The sequence below is a fragment of the Rhincodon typus genome, chromosome 1, assembly GCF_021869965.1.
Source record: "Rhincodon typus isolate 14 chromosome 1, sRhiTyp1.1, whole genome shotgun sequence".
NCBI classification, from domain to species: Eukaryota; Metazoa; Chordata; class Chondrichthyes; order Orectolobiformes; family Rhincodontidae; genus Rhincodon; species Rhincodon typus.
The window spans coordinates 30070190-30090772 of NC_063332.1; the positions used below are offsets into that span (position 1 = coordinate 30070190).

General features: G+C 41.4%; 1 protein-coding gene across 1 annotated transcript in view; it reads right to left on the reverse strand.

The window, feature by feature from the left end:
• acaa2 (acetyl-CoA acyltransferase 2) overlaps positions 1-20554 on the reverse strand; it is a 61106-nt gene extending 40552 nt beyond the window's left edge. Inside the window, exons 1-3 of the mRNA XM_048598160.1 lie at positions 20271-20554; positions 3499-3665; positions 719-847 (exon numbers count right to left, since the gene is read on the reverse strand). Coding sequence (XP_048454117.1) covers positions 719-847; positions 3499-3665; positions 20271-20286 — 312 coding nt within the window. The 5' untranslated portion in view covers positions 20287-20554. The remainder of the gene's footprint in view (positions 1-718; positions 848-3498; positions 3666-20270) is intronic.
• Between the last annotated feature and the right edge of the window lie 29 nt (positions 20555-20583).

The window sequence follows — 20583 nt, forward strand, 5'->3', positions numbered from 1 at the left end:
CACACACAGAGCGAGAGAGAGAGCGAGACACACACACAGAGCGAGAGTGAGAGCGAGAGCAAGAGAGAGAGGGGGACACACACACAGAGAGCAAGAGAGAGAGAGAGCCACACACAGAGCGAGAGAGCGAGAGAGCGAGAGCGAGAGCGAGAGGGACACACACAGAGTGAGAGAGACACACAGAGTGAGAGAGAGAGTGAGAGAGAGACAGACACATACACAAAGAAAGCGAGAGAGAGAGAGGGGGACACACAGAGAGCAAGAGCGAGAAAGCGAGAGCGAGAGAGAGAGGGACAGCGAGAGAGAGAGAGGGACAGCGAGAGAGAGAGAGGGACACACCCACACAAAGAGCAAGAGCGAGAGAGCGAGAGACACACAGAGAGCGAGAGAGGAAGAGAGAGCGAGAGCGAGAGAGAGAGAGGGGACACACACACACACAAAGAGCAAGAGCGAGAGACACACACACAGAGAGCGAGAGAGCCAGACACACACACACAAAGAGAGAGAGAGACACAGGAGAGAGAGAAAGAGAGAAAGAGAGAGAGACACACACAGAGTGAGAAAAAGAGAGAGAGAGCGAGAGAGACACAGACACACACAGACAGAGAGACAGACAGACACACACAGACAGACAGAGAGAGAGAGAGATAGACAGACACACAGAGAGAAAAATTGTGCTTAAGCCACTAATCTAGAATGCACTGCGGTTGTTCAGTACCTGCGCTCCAGAGACGATTGACTGGAAACCAGATCCACAGAGTCTGTTTACAGTTAAGGCAGGTACTGGGATTGGAATTCCAACTTGTAGTCCAACATGTCTTGCAATATAAGCAGCATCTGGAGAGCTCTTTATTTAAAACAAAAGGAGATATTTATTTCAACTTGTGTCAAATCCCACTACTTTAACAAGACAGGGTAAAGTCTGATAGATGTTATGCATGTTTCATTGAAGTAGATTACTTTAAAAGGAAGGTAGACCATTTTTACGCACCAGCACTGACTTAATTCTATACTACCACTAGCTGCAAGTAGAAATTTACTTATAAAAATGTCTGATTCCAACATGAACAGTGGGAAATTTATAATGAGGTCATAAAGAAAAATAGTCAATATTGAGAAACATCCTCTTAGTTCACTTAGGCTGATTGCCTCTCAGTATTCCACCTTTACAAGTTGAACTTAAGAGTTAGGAGTAATTCAGCCCCTCAAGCTCGCGCCACCATTTTAATACAATCATGTCTAACCTCACCTTGGCCTCAACTTCACTTAACTGCCCACTCTCCATAGTTCATCAACCCTTAGACAAATTTTTAATTCACAATGGCCTCCTTAGATTTACTCCATGTCCTGAATTCACCGCACACTGGGCTAGTGAATTCCACAGATTCACGATCCTTTGAGAGAAGCTACTCCTCCTCATCTCCATTTTAAATCTTCAACCCCTTATCTTAAAACCATGACTGCTTGTTCTAGATTGCCTCACACGAGGAAACATCCTCTCTAATGTTCACTTCGTCAATCCCCTTTGGCATCTTATATATCCCAATTAGATCTCCTCCTCTTCTAAACTCCAGAGAGTACAAGCTTAATCTCTCTTCATAAAGCAAACCCTTAATCTCTGGAATCAAGCTACTAAACCTCCTCTGAACTGCCTCGAATGTAACTTAATTCTTCCTCAGGTAAGGGGATCAAAATTGTACACAATATTCCAGGTATGGGCTCACCAATGACGTTTCGAGCCACTAGAGGACAGTGGAACTGATATAACCACCCAGTCTAATCATCAAAATTTTATTTAGAACCACTAGGAAAGTGAGAGGTAAAGCTTTTTAGACTGACCACTGCACTTTTTAGTCATTACTGGTGAGGATCCAGAGTAATGTGCTTGTTTGCTAAGGAAAAGCAGTATGATCAGAAGGGGGCTATAGAATAAAGCAGATACTCCAGGGTTTCTTAAAATATAATTAAAAGATCAATGTTGACCTTTACTGAAATCATCTGTACAGAAAGGGTGAGCATTCATGCGCTTGTATTTCTAAATACTCAGGAATTCAGATAAAACTAATGAATCTCCATTCCTTCTTCACGCTCCTTGTCAGTGAAGTCCCTAACACCATAGTCACCTTTAGATTCAAATCTTCCAACACTCTTAAGTTTCCTGTCCTTCATCTCCTATAAACTCAATGTTTTCCACACATCCTGCTCCAAATTCAGAGTCCACTCCCCCATCACCTACATCTTGCTGAACAGGTGTCTTCTTAGCCAATGCCCAATGCTACTTCTGCAACTGCCTCCAGTGCTTCTGAACATCCCATATATTTTCACCCCATCATAGGTGGGGCCTTCCTCAAACTCCCACTGCAGATTTCTATTCAAAATTTCTCCTCTCAAAATATATATATAATATTCAGCTTGACTTGGTGGCAGCCTCTCATCAGAGAGTTAGAGGTTGTATATAACCTAGCTTGCCTAAATTAAAAATACCATTGAGGTAAGGAAGTTAGATTCATATTATATTAAAACCGGTATTGACTGAACCAATGAAATCTAATCATTACTGTTAAACAATATGCCTTAAATGATTCGTATCAACATTACCAAATCAAGTTTTTGTATATGCCTCCTGAGAGTGCAAGAAACACAATTACCTACAAAATGTTACAAAAGGCACAAATTTTTTAAAAATAGTTTTCAGTAATACTGAAAAGTGTGAAAGCTGTTGAGGTTAGTGTGACAACACTTCACAAAAGACGAGGTTCAGCAATATTAGTGAATCTGAGAATTGTTAAGAAAAAGTTGCAAGGCTAAGTTCCAAAACAAACTATTGGTGAAATTCAGGAGATCTGTTATCAAACGTAGTGGCTTGACTCTTCAGAGAGAGAAAAGAGGAAACCTCAAAAATGATGATTTAGTCCTGAAAAGTTTGAAGTCATGCGTTTTGGGAGAATTAAACGAGGCAAGGGAATATATGATGTGTTATTTAGGTGAATACTTGAAACGCTATAACAAATAAAGGTAATGACTAAGTCCTAGAAAACAGGATTACAGTAGATAGGTGCTTAAGTGACCAGCATGAATATGATGGGCCAAAGGACCTCCTTCTATGCCGTAAAAGTTTTTGACCAGAGACACTTTGCAGTCTGATGACAGCAATTTGCCATTAACTCTCTAACCTCCTGTAATATCAAGTTCTATATTTTTAAATATCTATGTCAAATTAGTTGAACTTAAATAGAAGCATTACTGTTTCCTCAGTGTTCCTAGAATAAAGATAAAAAGATTCAATTAATATTTGAAATGATGCTTGTGCAATCACGGGTCGGTTACGTGGATACATTAAGTGAATGAAAGGAGCTTAGTTAAAGAGGAGTTTTCTGCACATGCATCAATATCTCCAGAGTTCCTGCCCAGCGACAGAAATGTTTGAAAAAAAAGGCTTAGAACATAATGGCAGCTGCAGTGTTCCGACTCTAAAATTGTGATCCGCCTCATACTGACCTGCATTACATTTCCAACAATGATGCTGTCCACCAAGTCATAGTCAACCTTTCCAGCAGTGAGTGCAGCTCTTGCAGCATGTGTAGCTAAATCTGTGGCAGTGTGATCCTTCAGTACTCCTCCATATGTACCAAAAGGGGTACGTTTGGCAGCAACAATGAATACACCTTTAAATAAAAGCAAAGCAAGTTACAGCACTTTAATACTACTGAACAACATCCTCTACAACCTTGCAGAAATAAAAATATAGTAATGTGAAAAGAACATTCTAAATAATTATATTAACAGTTCAGTAAAGCATGATTCTTAAGCCACTTTCCTGATAAATTTCTCACAAATGGGTTATTTTGGAATGCAATGACTTTTGTAGACAGACAGACCAATGTTTCATCTCCAAAATAAAATCTTCATTAATGCAGCAGTTCCTTGGTACTAGACTGGACAGTCATTTTGGATTAGAGTGTGGATTCCTGATCTGAAATTTAAATCTATATCTGACAGACAGGAGTTCTACCAATTGTTAGTTCATTAGTGCTAATTTCTCACTATTGTCAACAACATACAACTGTTCACAGTCCCACATTAACTTTCAATACAGCAGCACCTCAATTTTAAAATGCTTATCTTTCGTTACATATCTCTTCTTGCCCTTTTACCTCCTATTCTTGTAAACCCCTGCAACCTGGCAATGCTCCCACATCTGTCCTTCAATTCTGGCCTCGTATGACGAGATTTCTTCATTCTAATACAGGAGAACATGGCTTCAAAAGCCTAGGCCCTAAGCTCCAAAATCCAATCCTAAATGTCGCCACTGCCCAACTCCTCCCTGAAAATGCTCCTTTAACCTACTACTTTGACTAAGTTCTTAGTCATCTTTTGGTTTGTTTCCTTTATTTTTAATATTAAATCACCCACAGGATCACAGAATCATACAGTACAGAAGAAGCCCTTCGGCCCATGGAGTCTGTACTGCCAAAAACAAACTAAATCTATACTAGTCCAATCCATCCCAACTACACTCTGGGCAGTTCCCTACCACCCTCTGGGTTAAAAAAAATTTCCTCAAGATCCCTCTAAATTATTAGGTGAAAGGCAGAAAATTATGACCCCTTGTTACTGACGCTTCAACTAGGGGGAAAACTGGTACTTTCTAGCCCCTCTTGACACTTCAATCAGGTTCCCTCTCAGCTTTCTCTGCTTGATTCGCTTCATAGCTAAAATGTTTCTTAAGACCACAAGATACAGGAGCAGAATTAAGCCATGTGGCCCATTGAGTCGGCTCCACTGTGTAAAAAAATTCAACACCCCTTCTCCTCATAATCTTTGATCACCTAACTGATCAAGAACCTATCTTTATCTTGAATACACTCAGTGACTTGGCCTCCACAACCTCCTGCAGCAATGAGTTCCATAATTCACCACACTCTGGCTGAAGAAATTCCTCCTCATCTCAGTTCTAAAGGGTCATTCCTTCACTGCCCTCAGGTCCTACTCTCTCTTACTAGGGTCTTTGAGTACAAGGATAGACAAGTTATGCCGAGAGATAGTAGGAACTGCCGATGCTGGAGAATCTGAGATAACAAGGTGTAGAACTGGATGACCACAGCAGACCAAGCAGCATCAGAGGGGCAGGAAAGCTGACGTTTCGGGTCTGGACCCTTCTTCAGAAATGTTATGACAAATGTTCAGACAAGTTATGCTGCAGCTTTAAGAACTTTGATTAGGCCACACTTGGAATATTGTGTACAGTTCTGGTCACCACACTACAAAAAGGATGTGGAAGCTTTGGAGAACATACAGAAAAGGCTTACCAGGATGTTGCCTGGTTTGGAGGATTTTAGCTATGAAGAAAGGTTGGATAGACTGGGTTTTTCCCCACTGGAACACAGGAGGTTGAACGGCAACCTGATAGAAGTTTAAAAGATTGTGAATGGCACGGATAGAGTGGAAAGTATGAGGCTTTTTCCCCCAGGGTGGAGGAGTCAATAACTAGGGGACACAGGTTCAAGAAGCAAAGGTGCAGTTTAAAAAGAGGTACGTTTTTCACACAAAGGTTGGCGAGTGCCCAGAACGCACTGCCAGAGGTGATGGTGGAAGCAGACACAATAGCAACATTTAAGAAGCACCTGGAGGAATACATAAAAAGGAAGGGAATAGAGGGATACAGATCCTGCAAGTGAAGACAGTTTTAATATGGAAGGGCAAAATGTGTCAGTGTGGGCTTGGAAGGCCAAAGGGCCCATTCCTGTGCTGTACTGTTCTTTGTTCTAGTGGAAGCATCTTATCCGCGTTCACTCTATCCAGGTCTCGCAGTATTCTGTATTCTGTGTCCCCTTGTAATTGACCCTTCCACGCTGGGGAGAAAGCCTCATACTTTCTACTTTATCCATGCCACTCAATTCTGTGAGCTTCAGTCAGATCCCCTCTCATCCTTCTAAACTCCGTAAAATACAGACGACAGTCCTCAACCACACCTCAGATGACAAGCCCTTCATCCCTTGGATCATTCTTCTGAATTTCCTCTCGACCCCCTCCAATGCTGGCACATCATTCATTAGATACAGGGCTCAAAACTGCTCTCAATATTCCAAATACTGTCTAACCAAAGCCTTGTACAGCCTCAGCAGTACATCCCTGCTCTTGCATTCTAGCCCTCTTGAAAATGAATGCTAACATTGCACTTAACATGTTAATCTTAGAGAATCCTGAACTATGACTCCCAAGCCTTTTCGTGCTTCAGATCTCAAATGCCTTTCCCCGTTTAAAAAATTGTCTATGCCTCTATTCTTCCTATCAAAGTGCATCTCACACTTTCCCACTGTGTACTCGATCTGCCACTTCTTTGCAGACTCTCCTTGCCTATCCAAGTCCTTCTGCAGCCTTCTACTTCCTCAACACTAACTGCCCCTCCACCTAATTTTCTGTCATCTGTAAACTTAACAGAGCACTTAGTTCCTTTGTCCAAATTGTTAATGTATAACATGAATAGTTGTAGCCCCAACGTTGATCCCTGCGTAACTCCACTAGTCACTAGCTGCTTTCCTGAAAAAGGCCCCTTTATCCCCACTCTCTGCCTCTGCCAATCAGCCAATACTCTATCCACATCAGTACCTTGCCCCTAACTCCAAGGGCTCTTATCTTATTTAGCAGACTCCAGTATAACACCTTGTCAAAAGCCTTCTGGAAATCCAAATAAATCACATCCACTTGCTCCCTTGTCTACTTTGCTTGTCACCTCTTCAAAAAAAATTCTAACAGATAGGAGAGGCATGGTCTCCCCTTGACCAAACCGATGTTGAATCAGCCCTATTGTGGGCCGAGGTGGGCACTGGTGTGCCTGGAGCTGTTGGGGTAGGTGACACTACGCCACTAGCATTCTGCTTAAACAGAGCATAGAACGCATTGAGCGCATCAGGGAGGGATGTGTTTTTATCTGTCATCTTGCTCCGCTTCATTTGGTATCCCAAAAGGTTTAGGCCTTGCCACAGGCGGTGGGAGTCAGTAAGGTTAGTTTGGGCCTCTAACTTGGGCCAGTACTACCTCTTGGCATCTGATGGCTTTGCAGAGGTCATATCTGGATTTTCTATAAATGTCTGGGTGGTCCAACTTGAATGCTGCACGCCTGGTCTTTAGCAGGGAGTGGATTTCCTGGTTCATCCAAGGTTTCCGAATCAGGAACACCCAGACTGACTTCTTTGGCACGCAGTCTTCCTACGCATTTGCTAATGACGTCCGTAATGGTGGTGGCGTACTCGTCCAGGTTTTCCACTGAGTGCTTGAATACAGTCCAGTCCGCCGATTCCAAGCAGACCTTGAGATGCTCTTCTGCTGCCTCGGATCGGTATTGTATTTCTGTGAAGGATCCTCCCATTTCAGCTTCTGCTTGTAAGCTGGGAGGAGGAACACAGTGTTGTGATGTGATTTTCCGAAGTGTGGACAGGGGGTGGAGCGGTAGGCAACTTTGATGGTGTAGCAGTGATCTAGGATGTTTGGTCCTCTAGTGGGGCAGAAGCTCCTCCCTCTCAAACAGCAGGATGAATTCCATTATATTACGGTCACTGCCCCTAGAGGTAGTGACCGTAGGGGTCCTTCACCTTAAGCTCCCTAATCAAGTCTGCCTCATTACACATCACCTAATCCAGACTTGCCGGTTTCCTACCGCAAAATGCTCAAAAAAAAAGGCCATCTCAGACATTCCACAAATTCCTTTTCTGGAAATGTGTTACCGACCTGATTTTCTCAGTTCACCAGCATATTTAAGTCCCCATCCCAGGCAATATCCTGGTGAATGTCGTCTGCACCCCCTCCAGTACAATCACATTTTTCAACTAGTACAGTGACCAGAACTGCACACAGTACTCCAGCTGTAGCCTAACCAAACTCCTATAAAGCTCCAACATAAGAGCAGGGAAGTTACTATCTATGGCTCAACTGGTAAAGGCAAGTGTCCAGTATACCTTAACTACCCTCGTCCTATCACCTTCAGGTGATGTACCTTTGCACATTTTACTAAATTAAAAGCACTAAGTTTACATTGTTGCAAGAATGCAGCTTGGGCAAAATATTGGCCTCCAGTTAGTTTATTATATGTGCAAAGACATTTTAATTGAAAGTAAATGCGGTTTGGATGGATTAGTTTCCCTAAGGCGTGTCTCATGCCTTCATTCCATTCCAACCGAAACTCTGCTGACAGTTGTTTAAATAACATGGGTATGTGAACATTCTGTGACAGGTGATACACATGCATCAGTTACACAGAGAGACAGCTGCTTGAAGAAGCATTGGAACAGAAGGTTGAATTTCAAATAATTTTAAGTTGATAGCACAGCAATAGTAATATCCAGTCCCTTATTTTTTAAGATTTGTTTATGAGAGGTAGACAATGGCTGGGCCAGCATTTAATGCCCATTTCTAGCTGGCCTCAAGCAAAGTGGCAAACAGCCACTTTAAACTGCTGCAGGCCTTGGTAGTGTAGGTGCACCCAGTGAGTTATGAAATAAGTTCCAGGATTTTGACTTAATAGCAATAAAAAGGAGTGGTGATAGTTCCAAGGATGTTGTGATTTGGAGGTGAACATGCAGGTGGTGATGCTCTGGCAAGTTTGCTGCCCTTGCCTTTTAGATGGCATTGGGTGCGGATTTATAATGTGTTGTCAAAGAAGCCTGGGTAGTTACAGCAGTGCATCTTGAAAATGGCACTCTTGTTGCCACTGTGCGTCAATGTGGAGGAAATGAATCTAGTGCACCACTTCGCCCTGAAATGGTGTCAACCTTTCAAATGGTGCTGTTGGAGCTGTACCCATCCAGGCAAGTGGACAGTATATCATCACACGGAGTGTCTGAGGAAGGGTCACCGGACCCGAAATGTTAACTCTGATTTTTTCTTCACAGATGCTGCCAGACCTGCTGAGCTTTTCCAGCAACTTCTGTTTTCATTCCTGTAGTTCATTACACGCTTCACTTGTGCTGTATAGATGGTGTATGGCCACAGTTAGCAAGTTATTTGTCGCAAAATTCCCAGACTCCAACTTGCTCTTGTAGCCTCAGCATTTTACAGCTGGTCAATTCAGTTCTGGGTCAATGGCAAAGCCAGGATGCAGGTATTGAGGGTTTCTGCATTGGTAATGGCGTTGAACATCATGAAGCAATGGTTATAGACTCCAACAAGAGAGAATGTCATTCCCTGCCACTGGTGTGGCACCACTGTTGCATACTCACCTAATCCCGAGAATGTCCAGGTCTTGCTGCATATGGACACTGACTGCTTCAGTATGAGGTGTTACCAACAGCATTGAACACTTTCAGCTGCACGGAGTAGGCCTAAGACACTATCTGAAGAAATCCTGTAGTAATGTCCTGGGTCCAAGATAATTAACCTCAAACAACCTTAACTACCTTTCTGTGTGTCAGGTCTGACTCCAAACAGGTGGGGAGCTTCCACCTAACACACCTGCACACCACCAATATCCCCTCCCCAATTCTAGCAGATTCCCATTGAATTTAGTTTTCCCTTGAGCTCCTTGATGCCACACTTAGTCAAATGTTGTCTTTATATCAAGGACAGTCATCCTCACCTCACCACTGGAGTTCAGTTCTTTAGTCCACATTTGAACCAATGCTTTCATAAGGTTAGGAGCAAAATAGCCCTAGTGGGCCCTAAGCAGAGTGTCTGTTAGCAGGCTACCCCTTGCCCCAGCGAATTATCAACAACTCTTTCCATCGCATTTCTGATATGAGAGGTTGAAGTATTTGCCAAGTACTGCTCTATCTTTTTGCACTAGATGTGCTGTGCTCCTATATCAGTGAGGATGGGGATATTTGTACAGCATCCTCCAATAGTGAGTCATTTAATTGTCCACTGCCTTTTATAACTGGATGTGGCAGGATTACAGAGCTTGATGTTAATCCATTTGTTGTGGAACTGCTTCGCCCTGTCTGTTGCACACTGTTTAGCATGCAGGTAATCCCATGTTGTAGCTTCACCACGTTGACGTGTTATTTTTATGTATACGTCATGCTACTGCTAGCAGGCTGTCCTGCACACTTCATTGAGTCAGGGTTAATCCCTTGGCTTGATGAATGGAGGGTATGCCATGACATTTTAAATAGTGGATGATTACAACTCTGCTGTTGTTGATTGCCTACAGTGCTTCATGGATGTCTAGTCTTTAGTTGCAGATCCTGTCTCCACAAGGATTATGTGGTGGTCACTCCTACTGAAACTGTCAAGATCAATACATCTGCACCAGATAGATTGGTGAGGACAAGGTCAAGTAGATTTTCCCCCCACCACCTGTCACAGACCCATCCTACCAGCTACGTCTTTAGGTCTCAGATAGTCATGGGACTGTGATGTCCTCCTTAGTGGCGACATTGAAGCTTCGACCCAGACTACATTGTGTCATTGTCATCTTTAGTGTTTCTTCAAATTGGTGCTCAATATGGAGTACTGATTCATCAGTCAAGGGATGGACAGTAGGAGAAAATCAGGAGAGTTTGATATTTTGTTGACATTTACCATTTCAATTCTTAAACTTATTTTTAAAAACATTATAACACATTCAATTATCTGTTCCAGTGGTTCATTGATAATGGAAACATTTCTGGTTTTCATTCCTTCCCCCCAGCCTGACTGTTCACTCAGGTCAAACCAAACCAATGGTTTGCAACCTCAATTGTTTGATATGACCGTGAGCAAAAGCCCTAAGGCCATATCTATAACTGTGACAGTCTCCATCTTTAATTTATGCTCACTGGAAGAATGCTTTTTTAAAAACAAACAAACAAACATTCAGTCGTGGGACGTGAGAGTCAATGGCTGGGCCAGCATTTATTGCCCGTTCCTAGCTGTCCTTGAGAAGGTGGTACTGAGCTGCCTTCTTGAGATGTTGCAGTCCACCTGCTATGGGTTGACACATTAGGGAGGGACTTGCAGGATTTTGAACCAGCGACAGAGAAGGATGTATTTCCAAGTAGAATCATAGAATCCCTACAATGTGGAAAACGGTCATTCAGCTCATCAAGTCTGCACCAATCCTCCAAAGAGCATCACATCCAGACTCAGGCCCTCAACCCTATCCCCATAATCTTGCATTTACCATGGCTAATCCACTTAACCTGCACATCTTTGAACTGTGGGATGAAACCTGAGCAACTGGCAGAAACTCATGCAGACTCAGGGAGAACATGTAAACTCCACACATTCACCAGACGCTGGACTCAAACTCAAATTCCTGGTGCCGAGAAGCAGCATTGCTAACCACTGAGCCACTGCGCTGCCCAAAGGAAATGCACGTATTTATTCTGACGAAACCTGGGATTGAACAAGGGACGTCCAAATCTTCAGTCTAACTCTCCCAACTGAGCTATTTCAGCTGATTCTATTTTTTTGAAAAAAATACCCTATTGCACCTGGTATTCCTAGGCAGTCTCCCATCCAAGTGTTAACCAGTTCTGAGTTTGCTTGGCTTCCATGATTAGACAAGATTATGTTGAGTGGCTTTGAGGGGAACTTGTAGATGGTGGTGTTTCGAGGTATCTGCTGCCCTAGTCCTTCTAGATGGAAGTGATCTTGGGCTTGAAAGATGCATCCTAAGGATCTTGGTGAATTTCTGCAGTGCATCTTATAAATAGTACACACTGCTGCTATTCCACTGGAGTGAGTGGATGCGGTGCCAATCAAGTGGGTTGCCTTGTCCTGAATATTAACTGCCACTGGTCAGCCCAAGCCTGGATATTGTCCAGCTTTTGTTGCATTTGAACATGGACTGCTTCAGTATCTGGAGGAGTAGCGAATGGTACGGAACATTATGGAGTCACTGGTGAATAACCCCACTTCTGACCTTATGATGGAGGGAAGGTCATTGATGAAGCAGCTAAAAGATGGTTTGGCCTAGGAGGCTACCCTGAGGAATTCCTGCAGAGATGTCCTGGAGCTGAGAAGACTGGCGTCCAACAACCACAACCATCTTCCTATATGCCAGGTATGACTCCGATCAGTGGGCAATTTGCTACAATATAAAATGATTCGAGTTTTGCTTGGGCTCCTTTATGCCACACAGTTGAAAGGCAAGCGCTGATGTTTTCACCTCATCTCTGGAATTCAGCTCTTTTGTCCATGTTTGAACCAAGGCTGTAATGAGGTCAGGAGCTGAGTGGCCCTGGCGGAACCCAAACTGAGCATCACTGATCAGGTGGTGCTTGTTAGCACTGATGACACCTTCCATCACTTTACTGATGATCAAGAGCTGATTGATGGGGCAGTTATTAGCCAGGTGGAATTTGCTCAACTTTTTAATTTGGGTATAGGATGTAGCTGAGCAATTTTCCATATTGTTGGGTAGATACTATTGTTGCAACACCTTGGCTAGTGGAGTGGCAAGTTCTGGAGCACAAGTCTTCAGTACTATTGCCGGAATGTTGTCAGGGCCCATTGCCTTTGCAGTATCCAGTGTCTCCAAGCATTTCTTGATATCACATGGAGTGAATCAAATTAGCTGAAGACTGGTATCTGTAATTGTGGGGAACACTGGAGGAAGCCAAGATGGATCATCCACTTGGCATTTCTGGCAGAAGACTACCGTGAATGCTTCAGCCTTATCTGTATGCACTGATGTGCTGGGCTCTTCCATCATTGAGAATGGAGATATTTGTGGAGCCTCCTCCTCCAGTGAGTTGTTTAATCGTCCACCAGCATTCACTACTGCAGAGCTTAGATCTGATCCATTTGTTGTGGAATTGCTTACTTTTGTCTATCACTTATTGTTTAAGCGGTTTTGCATGCAGGCAGTCCTGTTGGCAGCTTCACCAGGTTGACCTCATTTTTAGGTATGCCTAGTGCTGTTCCTGGCATGCCCTCCTGCACTGTCTATTGAACCAGGGTTGATCCCGTGGCTTGATAGTAACTGTGGAGTTGGGAAATATGCCAGGTCACGAGGTTGCAGATTGTACTGGAGTAGAATTCTGCTGCTGTTGATGGCCACAGTGCCTCATGGATGCCTAATCTCGAGTTGCTAGATGTGTTCAAAGTCTGTCCCATATAGCACAGTGATAGTGCCACACAAGATGGAGGCTATACTTAATTTGAAGGAGGGACTTTGTCTCCACAAGGACTGTGTGGTGGTTACTCTTACCAATACTGTCATGGACAGGTGCATCTGCAACTGGCAGATAGGCAAGGATGAACCAATCCGAGCAAGAAACATACTTGACCTCTTTCTTACCAATCTCCTCACTGGAGATGCATCTGCCCATTAGTTTTAACAATTTCAGTTTTATCACCTCCAAGGTCAACTGGTTGAACATGTTCTTCACCGGTTTCAAAGATTTATGGTATACAAGCTACTTCACATTGCATTTCAGATGATCTAAAGTAGTTGTTTTTGATATTTCCTTAGTTGCACTTAAAACAAATATTAAAACGAGTGAATGGTAAGAACAGGCATTTCTGCTCTGTGCTGAAAAGGATCTCTTAAAAATATGAATAATACACTTTGATCTATCACATAAAGACCGTTGATGGCCCTAGCTAAAAAGTTCTTCTCACAACGTTGAAGAAAAAGAACCAGTGAAAACCTTCAAATTTTATTAAGATACTTTAAAGCAACAAAAGGAGTAGAACTGTGTTGAAAGTTGTTTTCAATATACCCCATGATTGGTATAATTGGATGTGTAGAAATTGGAAGCTAGGAATTATCTCCATTAAAGAACAGTTTACACTGCCCAAATTAAACAGATTTGTTGGCAATTGCAACATTGTTATTTGTGGGCCTTAATTGACTTTTATGGTGTGAAAATGATCTACTCAGTTTCATACATTTAAATGATTGGCTTCATAACCTGGTTATCTGTAAAACACTTAATGTCTGGAGGCTGTGAAATGCACTATTAAAAGGGAATTTTTTCTTTGTATGTTAGCAGCTAATCAATGAATTGGACAGAAGAGCTTGGTATAACTTGCAGATCCCTAAAAAGCCACAGAAATCAAAGGGGAAAAAAAAAAGTGGCATGAAAAGTGTGACTGTTGGATGCTGAGCCTGATGTCACTATGTCACCATCCATTTATCTAACACTCCCAGCTGCTCAGTCTTGCACTGAAAAATAGATGCTTTCCCATTTGTGTTACTGTTGCATGCTTTGTAAACTTTTGGAAGATTGGGATAATCCCTGCCTTAGCAGGGTAACAATAATACTGACAGTTGGATCACGGAAAAAAACTTGTATCCCTATGCAGGGTGTTCCTAAACCCAATTGGCAGAAGAGTGACTAGTTGAAGACTTTATTTGGAAATCAAATGGACGACTAACAAGGAATGCTGATTATAATTCTGTGATGATCATGCAAATCAAGCGGTTAAGCCGTGATTCAGAAGAAAATTATTGCTTTGCAAGACATTGTGATCTGGTGTGGTTATTTCTGAGTCTGAAAAGTGATCAGTGAGAAGTTGGATTCTCAGGATCCAGTGTAAGTTTAAAACAAGCTTCTCATGTTGGTGTTTTAAGTACAGATAACAAAGAATCTCTTTATATCAAGGGATATTAAATTATTTCTAATGATACTTATTTTAAAATACTACTCCTTCTTCAAAGGTCTCAAAATCTACTTCTCCAAGGATTCCTTCATTATCACCCCTAAATCGTACAGTCAGAGTAATACAGCATAGAAACAGGCCCTTTGGCCCAAACTGGTCCATGCTGACCATGGTGCCCACTCAGCTAGTTGCAATTGCCCACATTTGGTCCATATCCCTCTAAACCATGTACCTATCCAAAGGTTTTTTAAATGTTGCTATTGTATCTGCCTCAACCTCTTTCTCTGGCAGCCCATTCCATATATGCACCACTCTCTGTGTGAAGAAGTTGCCCAGGTCCTTCTTAAATCTTTGCCCTCACTTCACTTTAACTGTGAAGTGTTTGTACACATGTTAATACATGAATGGCCCCAATATTAATTTGAAACATTAGGAAATACTGGGAAGTTTACCAACTGAGGGGATACCTGATTGAAGTATACTTTCTTAATAGCATTTAACTCATTGCTGGAGCCCTATTCCAGAATATGCTAGGATGCTAGAATAATTGTGAGCGTCCAGAAGGTTAAAACTGAAGAAAGAAAATTTAATACAGCATTGTGAAGAACTTTGTTCTTTCAAACTTTAAAAAAAAACTGAGACTAATTCTGGATATATTCATTGAAATTCAAGTTTCACCAGTTGTCCCACCAGTGGGATTGAACCAGTGTCTCCACAGAATTAGCCTGAACCATCAGGATTATTAGTTCTGTTACGTTACCACAATGTGGTAATACCTCCCCTCCTGGATGAATAGCTTAAAGTGGGTCAGCATACCTATATCTTTCTGGTGACATTTTTACTCCCTATTTTCTGATGGCATAATGGAGATTGAAAGCTTACTATTTAAGCAGACATTAACTGTTCTGAATAATGTATTTAAGTTTTCCGGATAGCAACAACCACCTCCCATTTCTGGCATCAATCATTTCCTCTAGTGCCCTAGATGCTGCAGTGGATGTTTGTAAAATCTGGAACTCAAGCAAGTAAAGTGATCATGAGGTAAAGACAAGGGCCAAGTTAAAAGGTAAATTGTCTATTTGAAATCCTATTTACAACACCATATGTGTTTTCTTTCCAGTTTGCATTCAATAGTTGATCCTCACTCAAAATGTAGGACCAACTCAAATTGTGTTCTTATTTTTCCCTGTTTCACTCCTGGTGGCCTCATCTAAAACTGCACATTGGACAGCAACTGATGCTATTAAAAAGGTCTTTGCAGCAGCAGCAGCAGCAGATTCGACCATTCCTTACCCATTCTCATAGTGAAGATGTTGAGAACTCCAGAAACCCCTCAACAGTCTTGTACTATTATTTTTTAAAAATTGCAAACATAGACAAATATCTGACCTCAGGACTGTAGTCCTACATTTGACAGCTGCAGCAATGATATATTTGAAGTTGTTGACTGGTTCACTTTTTATCAATAGGGTGGGTGAGGAAGTAAAACAAACAAACCATTGAACTTTGGTTTACTAAAGAAGGTTTAAAAATTACCTAATCAATTTGGCAGTTCAAAAATAAGCCAAATGCTACTTTAGAGAAGCCATTGCAGAAAAAAATTTATACATTCAGCATTTGTAATAGTCAGTGAAAGAGATTATTCTTTCTGATAAGCATGTAAAAAATGATAATCACTAACGTAAAGCAAAGTTGCAAACTATGCTAATATGAGAACAGAAGTCAGGCAACAAATCACAATACTGAAAATGTGATGGTTGTCTCTGCTATTTTACAGCATCGCCATGCAAAGCATTGGAGAATATATTTGTCCATAATGTTTCCTACTAGCTGAAGATTGAAACAAACCTGGAACTTCCTGATGTGTACAGGGCAGTTTCCCACTAAATGGATCTTTCCCAAATGATTAACCAACATTTTTCTGTATTTGGTAATCTTTTCTGCTTCTGATCAAAACGCATATATGAAAGGTAATGGCATCCATATTTGGAGATTGGATAGACTGAGGTGGCTTTCCTTGGAGATTGAAGGGGTGATATGCTTGAGATGTGTAAAATTATAGGCAGCATACATTGGGTAAACAGGAATTACCTTTCCATTTGGTGGAGGGGTCAATGACAAGGGGGCATGGATTCAAGGTACAAGGCAAAGGGTTTAGAGGGGACATCTTTCATTTTTCTTCCAGAGAGTGCTGGGATCTGGAACTTGCTGCTTGTTAGAGTGGTATTGCAGAAACCCTCATAATATTGAAGTAGTATCTAGAAATGCACTTGCAATGCTAAAGCACACAAGGTGATGAGCCAAGTGCTAGAAAATAGGATTGGAATAGTCAGGCGCTCATTTCTGACTGGCACAGACTTAATAGGCCAAACAGCCTTTTTCTGTGCTGTCAACCTCTGTGTCCTTGTGACCATGACCCCCATCCCCCAACCCTGACTACTATCTCTAAATTGTTAGACTACTTATCTTATGTTGACAAATGGATGAGTAAAAATTTCCTCTAACTAAATACTGATATTCCAAATGAAGTTCATTGGACTCAAAATGTCAACTCTATTCCCCTCTCCAAAGATGTTGCTGGACCTGCCGTCTCTAACAGTTTTCATTTCGGATTTCGAACATCTGCAGTATTTTGCTTTTAAATATTAAGACTGAAACCACTGCCACAAACTCCTTTTGCTACTAACTCAATCCTGCTACTGTATCAGATCATTCATAACTTTACTACTATATCTGATCCAATAATGAGTTTCCAAGTGCATGTCCAGTGTCACTGCCAAGTACTTCCACCTTATAACAGTACCTCGCCTCAGCACACCTACTGCTAATATCATCCATGCCTTACTTATAGACTCGAATTTTCCACCACACACCTGACCAGCTTTCTGTCTTCTACCCTCCAAAAACTAAAGCCTACCTACATCCTAATTTGCACCATGTTCCATTACCCACTGCTCCTGAACTTCACTGAATTCCAAGTTGAGCAAAGCTGCAGTTTTAAATTTTTAATCCCCATTTTTAGGACGCTGTTGGCTCCTTCTTACCTGTGTAGTTTCCTCTACAACACTCCAAGACATCTGCAAGCCCCCTTTTTGCGCATCACTGATTTTAATTGCTCAACCAATGGCAACCACGCCTTCAGTTGCTGAAGCCATGATCTCCAATTCTCTGCAAACTTCTTGGTCTCTCTTCCTTTCATTTCTCCTTCAAGATGCTGCTTAAAACTGTTGGTCATCTGCACTAATATCTCATTAAGTGAATCAGTGTCAAATGTTGTTTAATAGTGCTTAAGCACCCGATGACATTTTACACATTAAAAACATTATATAAATGCATATCTCATTTCCATTTATAAAGGAAAAAGAACAAAATTAGAGGCCATCAATGCAATGCAAGATAGTCACCAAAGAAAACAGACAATTCAAGAAACTTCTTTACAAGTGGGCAGTGAGAATGTGAGAATCGCTGAGTAGTTGGGTTGAAAAGTATAGATGCATTTAAGAGAAAATTAGAAAGAGAATAGAAGGGCCTACTGATAAGAGTCAGATAAGGAAGGATGGGAGGAAGCGTGAGTAGGGCACAAATGCAGGCACGGACTGGATGGGTTGAATAGTTAATTTCTGTGCTGTATATAGTCCTGTAGTATCATCTCATCATATCTCATTGGCAGTTGGGGAAGACCAATCTGTCTGCCACATTTCCCTGTACTGCCACAGCAAATTATTGGCTGCAAAGTGCTTTAGGATGAGGTCATAAAAGATACTTTAGAAATGCAAATTTATTTTCCTCTTCTAAATATTTTCTTTAAAATCCAGAACTGAGTAACTCAAATTTCAAATGGCTTAAAATTCCTTTTAAATGCTCATACAAGCCTGCAATAAATATAGGCTGGACCCACATTTATTGCCCATCCCTAGTTGTCCTTGAGGGGTTGTGGTGAGCCACCTTCTCGAATCACTGCATTTATATGTCGCTGTATAGACAATTCTAGATTGGAGGGAACAACTGCTAGAAGGTAAAATATACAGCTACAATGAATCAAATGATAAACATTTGCTATTACTAATAGATACATCAATCTCAGTTCTGCTTTTAAACAAGGAACACATTTTGATAACCTCTTAAAACAAATCATATCTCCATTTATTAAGCAGATATTTGAATTTTTTCATTCCTTGCAATTACAAATCTACACTAAGTTTCTCAAATAATTCGGGACATATTAGCAGCACATGAACTACTATTAAAAAAACCTCCCAGTTCATCACTTTTGAAAAATCTCTACTAGAAAAGGGGAAACCAGCCACATGAATTAAAGAAAAGAGACTGAAAAACCACTGATATTCTATAACCAACATGTTATTTCAGTCGTAGATCTGTACGATTGGGTCACAAGTCTCAATTATCTTTGAAATGTGGTTGCTAGTTGGAAAACAAAAAACTACATTTATTTTAGAGCAGGACACAAAGTAATTGTAAGTGCAAGATTTCCAACAAAAGCTCCTCAACAAAAATCATAAATCGCCTTCTGATAGATCTGTTATGCTTTCAACCACCGTCAGTTTGAGAGTTTTCATTCTCTCCACAGCTAGCACCTCACTCACTTCCGCCAATACCGTTCTTAAAATGTGTATCTTTTTGATTACACCATCAGTAACCTTTCCTACTTCTCACAAAAATACACCTTTTTCTGTTAAAAAGAACATCACAAGCCTAATTCCCTGACCACTTAAGGCAAGACTGGACATTAAAGAACAAACACATCAGTTAAAAACCAAAACAACTGCGGATGCAGTAAATCAGAAACAAAAACAAAGTTGCTGGAAAAGCTCAGCAGGTCTGGCAGCATCTATGGAGGAGAAAACAGAGTTAACGTTTCGGGTCCGGTGACCCTTCCTCAGTAAGCTCAGCAGGTGTGGCAGCATCTATGAAGAAAAATGAGAGTTAATGTTTTGGGTTCTGTGAACCTTCCTCAGAACTGCTGAGCTTTTCCAGCAACTTCTGTTGTTGTTCCTGATTTACAGCATCCACAATTCTTTCGGTGGACATTAAAGAAGTCTTGTGAAATCAATGTCCATTCTGAAATAAAAAAATTGCTTGTGGCCACATTTCTTGGATACAACTCCACTAATTTAGCAGCCAGTAGGAAAGCATCAAAAATTTCTAATCGTCAGGCATGTCCTGTACGAAGTAACTTCCTTTGACGAAAGCCATTCTTTAAAAATGAATACAATTTCCTGATTAAATAGAACTGCAATATATTTTTTAATATTGCACATTCTCACAATAAAAACCAAAGAACAGCGATACTGGAAACCAGAAACAAAAATAGAAATTGCTGGGAAAGCTTACAATATCTGTGGAGAGAAAGCAGTGTTAATATTTCGGGTCTATAGACCCTTCTTCAGAACTCCAATTCTCACCTTTGCTTCAGTGCAAGTCCACTCGGCCCCATCTTAAAAGTTTTAGAAGTGACTCCTACCATCTCTTCAAATGTTGACAGTTCACATCGCGCTCGGCTGGAGTTGACAAACACTCTCCATAAAAGTAAGAATGGAGGCTGTTTAAACGGGACAAAGTTCAAGGAGGCAATTGGATTATACCGGAGGTGAATGTTATTCCATATTCAAAGAGTGAGCCCAACTACACTAAGCATTTTATGATATTATGAGAAAGAATGGTGTTCCTTGTTTATCATTCTGCGATCCGAGCAGATAGATAAACATCGTTCTACTTTGACTCACCTCTGAGAAGAGCCATGCTATGGGACCTCCTCCACTCAAAATCCTTCACTGTCAAACACTGAGACAGCTTTCACCTACAGTCATTCTCCATCCGGGAGACAACATTCACTACACTGGCCCTCATCACAATTATCAAACGCCTCATTGCAGCACAAAATAAAACAGAGGCCTTACAAAAGAACAAAATCCTGTGGCATAATTTAACTGAATAATTTAATTAAATTTCCCCTATGAGGCAAAGGGCGGATGACGAAATCTCGAAACAGAATGGTAAAATACATAATCTGGTAACTTTATGATCGACAGGGAGTCC